At 34.0% G+C, this 10,000-nt stretch overlaps 1 protein-coding gene across 8 annotated transcripts in view; it reads left to right on the forward strand.

Moving 5' to 3' along the window:
* The first annotated feature begins 1,122 nt into the window (after nucleotides 1-1,122).
* LOC124957809 (F-box only protein 28) overlaps nucleotides 1,123-10,000 on the forward strand; it is a 10,771-nt gene continuing 1,893 nt past the window's right edge. Inside the window, exons 1-8 of one of the 8 annotated variants that reach the window (XR_007103742.1) lie at nucleotides 1,284-2,555; nucleotides 4,818-5,092; nucleotides 5,196-5,444; nucleotides 5,523-5,718; nucleotides 5,816-6,180; nucleotides 6,358-6,769; nucleotides 8,283-8,841; nucleotides 9,456-10,000. The exon at nucleotides 9,456-10,000 is cut by the window's right edge and continues 203 nt beyond it. Coding sequence is in view for 5 of the 8 variants with exons in the window: in XM_047515159.1 (XP_047371115.1) it covers nucleotides 4,841-5,092; nucleotides 5,196-5,444; nucleotides 5,523-5,718; nucleotides 5,816-6,180; nucleotides 6,358-6,753 (1,458 nt within the window). In the remaining 3 variants the exon portion in view is untranslated. The other 7 variants (XM_047515158.1, XR_007103743.1, XM_047515159.1 and 4 more) reach the window with 7 other exon arrangements.

Here is a 10,000-nt window from a genome sequence, read left to right on the forward strand (position 1 = left end):
TTTTTCTTCTTTTTCTTCTTTTTTTTTTTTTTTTTTTTTTTCTTTCTTTTTCCTTTTTCTTTCTTACAAATCTACTACAAAACACCGACAATAATGTGTAAATCGTTTATAACATTGTATTTGTGAAGGCGTGTGTGCGTGCGCAAAGATGATATAATCCCAGAAGAATTATCGAGCATCACGTTTTAAGTATATAAAGGAAGGAACTAATGAACAGTTATAACGTATAAAGGCTGTTGCACAACTGGAAAACTTTAGTCAATTATAAATGAGGATAATTTACACGGCTTAACAAAGACAGATATAATCCTACCGTATTCTGATTTTACGCTCGCAATTATATTCATTCATTCCCGACCAAATTCTATTTGAATAATTTTATTATCGATAACGAGTGCATAACAGAATAATATCTTGAAATAATGCGTCACTTTATTTGTTTCAATGCCTATCACATCCAATGATATATTGACAATGATTTCTTCCGTGTATATCAGGATAATGATGAAATCTAATAAAAATGCATTTATTGCATTCGCAATTATCTTTCTTCTAATCTTTCTTATTTCTAAAAAAAGAATTTATATATATATATATATATATATATATATATATATATATATATATATATATATATGTATACATATGTGCGCGCACGCACGCATGCATGCACGTGCAATGAATATATATACGTATATACGTGTATATATATATTATATATAATATATATGTACGTGTACCTTTTCGCCGTTACAACAGGTGAATCTAATTTGAAAAAATTTACAAGAATTCGAATCAAAGTGCATGAATACGAAATGATCAAATCATATTAATCATAGAACCATAAAAAAAGATAAAAAGTAAATTAATGGACAAAATAGAAAAAGTAATATTACTTAAGATCGAGTATATACTTTCTATTTCCATTTGAAGACTTACTATTGGTAGAAAGATTCGTGATTGGTTTTTAAAAATTTCGTCGATCGTTATACCGCGCTAACAAAACTTTGAAAGTTCAAACTCTGACGCCATCTGTTGGACGACGTTAGAATTATTCTCACAGCGAAAGATCGTCGCGCCGTTTTCACGAAGGACCAATCACAGAACAGATAGAGAGTGCGGGCGCGTTCGCACGTGATGTTCAGTTCGTGTCGTTGAATTTCGAATAGTAAAGAATAATGGTGTAGAGAATATATATATACACATACATGGATATACAAAAATACGTATACGCGTTTGTTTCGTATGGTGTGATCATCGTACGGAAGATTATAATCGTAAGCTAACGTCGACACGATAATTTAACCGTTTTGTCGTTGACTTTGGAGGTTCGAAAACGATCGTCGTCATCATCATCGTCGTCGTCGTCGTCGTAGTCATCGTAGTCGTAGTCATAGTCGAAATCGAAGTCGAAGTCGAAGTCGAAGTCGAAGTCACCATTTCTAACTTTTTATTCTTCGTTTATGAAGGTTTAAAGCTCAGGAACGAGAAACGATCGGCATTTTTTTTTCTCTTTTACAATATATTTACGGACGACGGGAGTCGTGGCCAGTAACACCTGATGGCGTTTTCCTGAAGGATAGACGAAGAGAAAATAGAGAGAAAGAAAGAGATAGGAGAAAGAAATATATATATATCATATATATATATATATGTATGTACATACATACATACATACATACTCGGCTGCATAGGTAAAAAGCAGAGCGAGAGAGTGAATGAGAGAGACAGAGAGAGAGAGAGAGAGAGAGAGAGAAAGTGCGAGCGAGAAAGAGAGTAGAGTGGGGAGTGGTGTGAGTGAGGTGGGGTGAAGGGACAGGGGTTAGGAGCACTAGTAAAGATGGAGCGACGATCGGAATGGGATATCGGGAGGGGGAAGGAGAGAGAGAAAGACAGCTTCTCGTCAAATGCGCGGGCTTTTTTCCGGGTGTGGTATGTGCGTGTAGTAAACACCCCTTAGTCGGTACGGCATAGACGAAAAAGAGAGAAAGAAAAAGAAAGAGAGAGAGAGAAGGAAAGAAAGACACACAGAGAGAGAGAGAGAGAGAGAGAGAGAGAAAGAAAGAAAGAGAGGGACGGAAAATGCGAGTTAACGAAAAAGAAGGACGAACGTATATACGAAAAAGAGACAAATCAACGAGTTTGACGAGCGAAGGAGAGTGTAAGAGAACGAAAGAGAGAGAGAAAGAGAGAATGAGCGAGCGAGTGAGTGAGTGAGTGAGCGAACGAGTGAGTGAGTGAGTGAGTGAGTGAGTGAGAGTTACATACACAGTGGTGGGGTATAGAGAGACAATGTGTGTGTGAGAGAGAGAAAGAGAGAGAGAGAGAGAGAGAGAGAGAGAGCGAGCGAGCGAACGAACAAGCTCGGAGAGAGGGAGCACAGAGAGAAACGGTTTTGTCGAGAGGAAAGGAGGCGGCAAGCATTGCCAGTGGAACGGACTGAGAACGAAAGCAGCAGCAGGAGAGCGAAGAGAGAAGGAAAGGATCTCCGTCAAAATGTCGCTGAAAACGCCAACGCGGATACAGTGATAGGGCTTTCATCGTATATCACTGCGGTATGCAGCTTTTTCTTGGATTCACTGAAATACTTTCATCGAGTTGCGTTCATCGAACGATCGATTATCGTTGGATTTGCTCGTGATTATATACGAATCTCTTCTACTTCTTCTTCTTCTTCTTCTACTTCTTCTACTTCTACTTCGTCGAGAAACAGAAAGAGAGAGAGAGAGAGAGAGAGAGAGAGAGAGAACGAGAGCAAGAAAGAGCGAGAGAGAGAGAGAGAGAGAGAACTCAACATGCGAACGAGAGAGTGAAAAAGCAAAAAAAGAACGAGAGAGCAAGAGAGAGAAAGAGAGAGAGAGAGAGAGAGAGAGAGAGAGAGAGAGAGTCGATGTAGATGCAAAAGATAGTCATGGGAGCATCGATTGCGCACGATCACCCGGTTTCCCTCTATTTGTTTCCCTCGGGCTCCGCGTTGTTTCGTCGTGGCTGCTACTGCGTGTAACGACATCGCACCACGATCAACCTCTTTCTACATTCTTTCTCTTGTCGTCGACGACGACAGCTATATACTATTACTACTACTACACTACTACTACTGCTACTACTACTACTATCACTGCTATTACTACTACATTACTACTGCACTATTACTACTATTCAACTATTACGACGACAACAACGACAACAACGACACGACGACAACAACAACGATCGTCATCATCGAGAGAAAGAAAGAGAGAGAGAGAGAGAGAGAGAGAGAGAGAGAGAGACACGATCCATATTCGCGAATACGATTTTTCAACCGGCACATCCTCTATCGTCGTCCTTCTTCTTCTTATCGTGCTTTTTCTTTATTTTTTCTCTCTCTCTCTCTTTTTTTTTCCTTTTTTTCTCCTTTTTTTCTTTTTTTCCTCCTTTTTCTCTCTCTCTCTCTCTCTCTCTCCCTCCCTCCCTCCCCCTCCCTCCCTCCTCTACCCTCCCCTCCCCTCCCCTCCCCTTTTCTCCTGTTGATCGTTGTAAAAATCTCGCGCGCGAAGAAAATACTTTCATAGCCAGAGCACGACGACGTCGTCGAGAGTGTTCGGCTGACGAAGCCGATACTCCCAGGTATCATCTATCTTTTAAAACATCCACGGTTAAGTCCTAAACATTTCCCCTCCATCCCCCTCCCCCTTCCCCACCCCCCGCCTATTCCTGTCCCGTCCCGTCCCGTCCCTCCACCGTTTTAATAAGAATACATTTATTTATTTATACGTTCGTTTATGATTAACGCGAATGAGAAGGATTCTCACTTATTATTTTTATTTATTTGCCATGTTTTTTTTTTTTTTTTTTTTTTTTTTTTTTTTCCTTTTTTCTTTTCTCTTCTCGAGTGTTGACCGATCGAGCGTTTAAACTTTTCTCACTATCTTATTTTCTTCGTTACTTCCTTGTTACGTTGCTGCTTCCTTCTTTAATTTCGTTCGTTTCTTTTGTGAATAAGATGGACTTGCCGAAAATGTGTATCATCGTTATTCCGATGATAACTAAGATCCTAACAAATCGATCCTACTACCGACCCTTTGTTCCAAAAGCTCCTTTCGTATTACCTTTATTGCACAGAGTATTAATCCTTAAACTCTCAAGACAGTGTCGTTTTCCTCGAGGAAGGAAGAGGAAGAGTAGGAGGAGGAGGAGGAGGAGGAGGAGGAGGGGACGTCAGTTTGTTACAGGACATTTTTGATTATCGTAAATTGTTCCTTGTTGTAATACGATATTGCTCTTTCGTCATCTACGTGCCTCTAAAAAGGATTCCACTCGTCGATGCTCGTGTCGTTTATCATTTCCTTTCGTAGTGCTTCTTCTTCTTCTTCTTTTTTTTTTTTTCACGGTCGTGATGAATTTATAGAACGGAAAAAAGAGGATTTATTTTTCCGCGCGCTAATCTGACTTTCATTTCAATTAGTATTATCGGTAATTGTAATTGCATCTTTTCTTTTCTTTTTTTATTTTTCTGTGTTTTTTTTTTTTTTTTTGTTTTCTTTCTTTTTTTGTTCTTCCACGATTCTCTTCCTTGTAACACGTTTAAAAATATCTACTATGTGTGTGTATATATATATATATGTGTGTGTGTGTGTGTATGTGTGTTTTAATTATTCAGATTGCAAAAGTATATATGTGACATGTATGTTGACATTCAGTCATTGATTTGATTTGATTTGATTTGTTTTGATTTGATTTAATTTGATTTGTTAGAGAACGATGATTAGGTTGTACATCTAAAGATATTATTTTACTTATATATCTGTATTAACTTTTATTTCTATGGGTTTCAGGTTTGTCGTAGTGTTAATTGTATATGAAGAAAATGGTGTCGACACGTCAATCAAGTAGCATAGGTGCAAATAATGGAGGTGGTAGTGTTAACGACATCAGAGAAGTTAGTCCATCGAGGAAACATCAGGCATCATCCTCTGCTGGATCTTCCAGTACATCCTCTTCAGTTTCACCTCCTTCTATGTGCAACTTAAGCCTTTTTGATTTGCCGGTTGAAATCATTGAGAAGATCTTTAGTTATTTGAATTATAATACTGTAGCACATTTACGTCCAGTAAGTATTATTATTATTATCCATAGAAATTCTATTTGATAGAATTAAATTATTAGTTTTACTTTGGCTCGTCAAGATTATTCATTTCATTTTTATATTATAGGTATCTCATCAAATGGATCGTGTCTGTGGAAACATTTTAAATTCGGCATTTCAAAAACTTCAAGCACAAATGTTAAGTCGCTTTCAAGCGATCAAATCTCAAATGCCTAGACGTGAATCCGCACGTCGTAATCATCCATTAGCATGTGAATCAGATATTATAGAAACTCTACATATGCGACTTACTTTATTACAAATGTGTTTTGGTAAACACATTGAGAGAAAACATTGTTGCTTTTTTCCTGGAGAGGTAAATCGAATAAAATTTGTATTCCTTGAAATATAAGAGACATTTATTGCATTAATATTTTAATTTCAATGTTTACAGATATTGGATGAAGTTTTTCGCATATTACATTATATAAAGGTTACTCCAAAATTAGCACGACCTTATAAAGTCACAGATGAATTGTTTGATTTGAGTACTATGGCTATGGAATATTTTAAAGAACGAATCGAGCCAATGTTACCAGAAATTCCTTATTTTGGAGCTGATTTTCTGGATTTAGCAGGGACATTCCCTTGTGAGTAAATAATTATATTTATTAAGATATTAATTTAGATGTATTGCATTTAATTAATTCAATGATAAAATACAATGGATGTATTGTGAATTCGCAGCAGCTAGTAATGTTAGTAAACCATTTATGTGCCTGGATTCTGCGCCCTTAAGTGTTGGAAGCAGTAAAGCGGGGAGTGGTAGCGGGGAGGAAGGTTCTCCTCCACATTCCTCCGAAGATCCTGCTCTCTTAGAAACGAATGTTTCACCTCCACAATCAAATATGGTATTACGGAAACGGATTCGTAAAATAAAACAAGGAATGAAGAGATACAACAGTCAGTTGACGTTAATGCGTAGGGATTTAAGGAGTTGTAAGGCGAAAATAGCCGAGCAACAGAAACAAATTGTAGAGTATGCTACGCGTCTCGACGACAATGACAAAAAGAATGAAGAGACATCTCGCAAGTTTAGCACACTATTACAGGTATTTACCCAGGTATACTTAGTATACGTGAGAGAGTGAGAGAAAGAGAGAGAAATAGATATGTATAAATTATAATATTCGAAGAATTAATTCTCGTCAATTTGGATAAAACAAATAGATAGATTTAAATTAGAATTATATCAAGATATGATTATAATTTCGATTGAAATTTTATAGGAATTAAATAAATGCAAGACAGAACTACAATATTGGCGGTCTAAGTCCCCAGCGATACCTGTTTGCGTTGGTTGTGGTCAATCTATGCCCGTACCTACGGAAGATCTACAGGCTTTAGTCAATCAAGGAGTAATGCCAGAGGTATTTGGAGAAGGATTGGATTTTATCCCTATAGCGGATGCACATAGTCCTACGGAAGTTGTTCAACAAGCAACCGTTACGCAATCTCCATCGCCAGGAGCACCTTCGGAACCTGCTGAGATGGCACCACCTAAAGCACCTATACCAACGGATTCCTTAAAACGGAAATCTAGCGTGGACGAAACACCGAGCGACTCTACGAAAAAACCACGTCGTACTGCCAAGTCTCGTCAGGCTAAACGCTCAAAGCTGTAAATTGATTCTGATCATGGTACAAATATCTATCTATTCTTATATCTCTGATCGGTTTTTCCAAGAGAAGGTATTTCATTCTTATTTTTCTTTATTCTTTGCATTAAGTGAAAAATCACGCCAATGTCACGTTCTGTTACGAAGAGACAACATACAGGCAGGTGATGGATGATCTTAGAAAAGTACAAAATTCTTTCCCGATCGTCCTACGACGCGCTTCGCATGCAACGAACCCCCCTCTCATTTTGGAAATTTAATATATGATTGAATTATTTGTTTTTTTTTTTTTTTTTTTTTTTTTTTTTTTTTTTTTTTTTTATTATTTTTTTTTTCTTTTTTTTTTTCCTTTTTGTTTCACCTTTTTTTTTCTCCCCCTCATTCCACGGACGCACGACGGTGATCGATGCAGAGTTAGCTTAAAGTTTATTTATATTGAAAACAAAAAAAAAAAAAGAAAAACAAAAAAAAAAAACAAAAAACCGGGACACATATTCTCACGATCACAATGATATCTGCATATATTCTAAATGATGTAGTAAATTTTTTTTTTTCCCCCAATATATTCTCGTAACGCAACGCGTATATCTTTTCTTCAATATTTTTTTTTCTTTTTTTTTTTTACTTACTTTTTTTTTTTTTTTTTTTTTATTTTCTTTTATTTTCTTTTCTTTTCTTTTCGAAGACTCCTTAGAGTGTATTCTCTATTAATATCATAATCGCCATGATATATCCGAAGGTTTACGGAAGGCAATTTGATATTTTGTTTGTCGATCCAAAGAATTTCTTTTCTTTTTTTTTTTTAACGTCGTTCAACGTCGTTTAAAAACAACATGAAATTGTCTGTTGGAAATGTCGAGATAGAATTTCGAGATAGAATATCAACAAACGAAATTTACCTTCTGTTCTCCTTGGACAAGTAACGAACGAGCACCGAATTCGTATCTTGTTTTTAACGTGATATAATAATAATAATAATAATAATAATAATAATAATAATAATAATAATAATAATAATAATGATAATAATGATAATAATAATAATATTAATATTAATATTAATAATATTAATAATAATAATAATAATAATAATAATAATAATAATAATAATAAAAATAATAATAATAATAATATGTTTCCGTAGTCCGTAAACTAAACATTTCATCCCAATATTTTTCGTGAAAATCGTCGTTTAAGAAAATATTCTAAATGGCGTGATGGGATGACGTTGTTTGGTATTAAAAATTGTATAAAATGAAAGAATGAAAGAAAGGAAGAATGAAAGAATGAAATAGAGGAAAAAGGAAAAGAAATTGAAAAAAAAAATGATTGTATAAAATTGAAATGTTAACAACATTTAGTTGTAATTTTAACAAGAATAGAAATTTAACGTTGTACATGGCTATTGAAATATCGCCAATGGATAACGATATAAAAAGCATAATCTTTTTATTTTATTTTATTTTATTTTTTTTTTTTTTTTTTTTTTAATTTTTATTTACTTTTTTTTTTCTTTTTTTTTTTTCCGACAAAAGTGGCATGTCATCGAGTTTTCTAGAGGGATTTTTATACGAAGTAAGAAAAGAATTGGGAGAGAAAGGAGAAGAAAATGCGGAGGAGAAAGAAAGAAAAGGAAAGAAAAAGATAAACAAACAAAAGAAGAAAATATAGAATCATTATTGGAAATAGTAAATTTTCTCGGGGATGTGGTTTGAAAGGTGTTGAAAAAAGTAAATATATATATATATATATATATGTATGTATATATACACATACAAAAAATATACAATATAAATGGAAATATTCGTAAAAGATATCAAGATATTTCGTAACGCGTTCAATTATTTTTTTTTTTTTTTTTTTTTTCCCAAATATATTTAATTATAATTTTTGTCTCTTTTCATATGTCGAGCTTGAAGAGAACAGAAAAACAAAACAGAAAGATAAACAAAACGAGACAAGAGAAATGAATGAATTTTTCGTTTTGGGATGAAAGGGAAACGTTCAGTCAGCAAGTGTGATCGAGGATATAACAAACTAGAGATATTATAGCACGGGATTACTTATCGAAATAATTTATTCGATTAATCAATGGTAATCCCTTCCCTTTATTGTCTTTCTATAATTATTTACAATTTTTTTCTTTTTTTTTTTTTTCTTTTTTTTTTTTTTTTTTTTTACAATCTTTATTTTCCCCTGCCAACCAGTTCATTTCATCGTTGCACTTTCGGCCGCGTATATATGAATACTTTTAATCACAAGTAAATATATCAGGATAATAATAAAAAGAGGAAGGTGGGGAGGGGAGAAAGAAAAAACGAAGATCTTTTCAACCCGAATGAACTTCTTATTTCTTTTTTTTTTTCTTTTCTTTTTTCTTATTTTTTTCTTTTTTTTCCATCTAAGCCTTAAGAGATGTAAAAAGGAGAAACGAAAGGATAAGAGAAGAGGAAAGTTGGAAGGAAATTTGGAATGTTCGAGGAAATGAGGGTTGATCGAATGAGATGTTAGATAATTTGAAAAAAAGAATTGTGTTATATATATATATATATATATATATATATATATATATATATATATATGTATGTATGTATGTGTGTATATATATATATATATAAATATATATATGTATGTATGTATGTATGTATATATATATATATATATATATATATATATTCATATATATATATATTATTTTCTCACAACAGAGATAGAGAGAGAGAAAGAAGAGAGAAAGAAAAAGAGAGGAGAGAGAGAGAAAGAGGGAGAGAGAGAACGCCGTCACAGAAATGATGCGGAATTTTAAAATCCGCAAAAAGACGGCGTGGTATTGCAATATTAATAGAGCTAGGTAATTATTTATAGGAACAATTATTTATAGAAGGAGAAGAGAAATAAGAAACAATTAATAACAATAACAACAAAAAGAAAATGATTAATTGGTTCTCATTAAGAAGAGTTACCCTTGTAAATTTATAAATGCAAAAAATTTTCAGTAATCTCAAAACAATAATGTTGTTATTGAAAGCATAAAAGCTTATCTACAAGAAAAAGGAAAAACATAACAACAACAACAACAAAAAGGAGGATTATATATATATATATATAACAATTATACATATATATAGTGTCGTGGGGGAGGCATGTAAATTGAAATTGTCATTAATTCAGAATTGAGTATATGGAAAATCGGTTTTCAAAGTCTGACGCTTTACCCTGATGCGATGCTTGATGATAGAAAGGACTTCGTAGG

The sequence above is a fragment of the Vespa velutina genome, chromosome 2, assembly GCF_912470025.1.
Source record: "Vespa velutina chromosome 2, iVesVel2.1, whole genome shotgun sequence".
Lineage (NCBI taxonomy): Eukaryota > Metazoa > Arthropoda > Insecta > Hymenoptera > Vespidae > Vespa > Vespa velutina.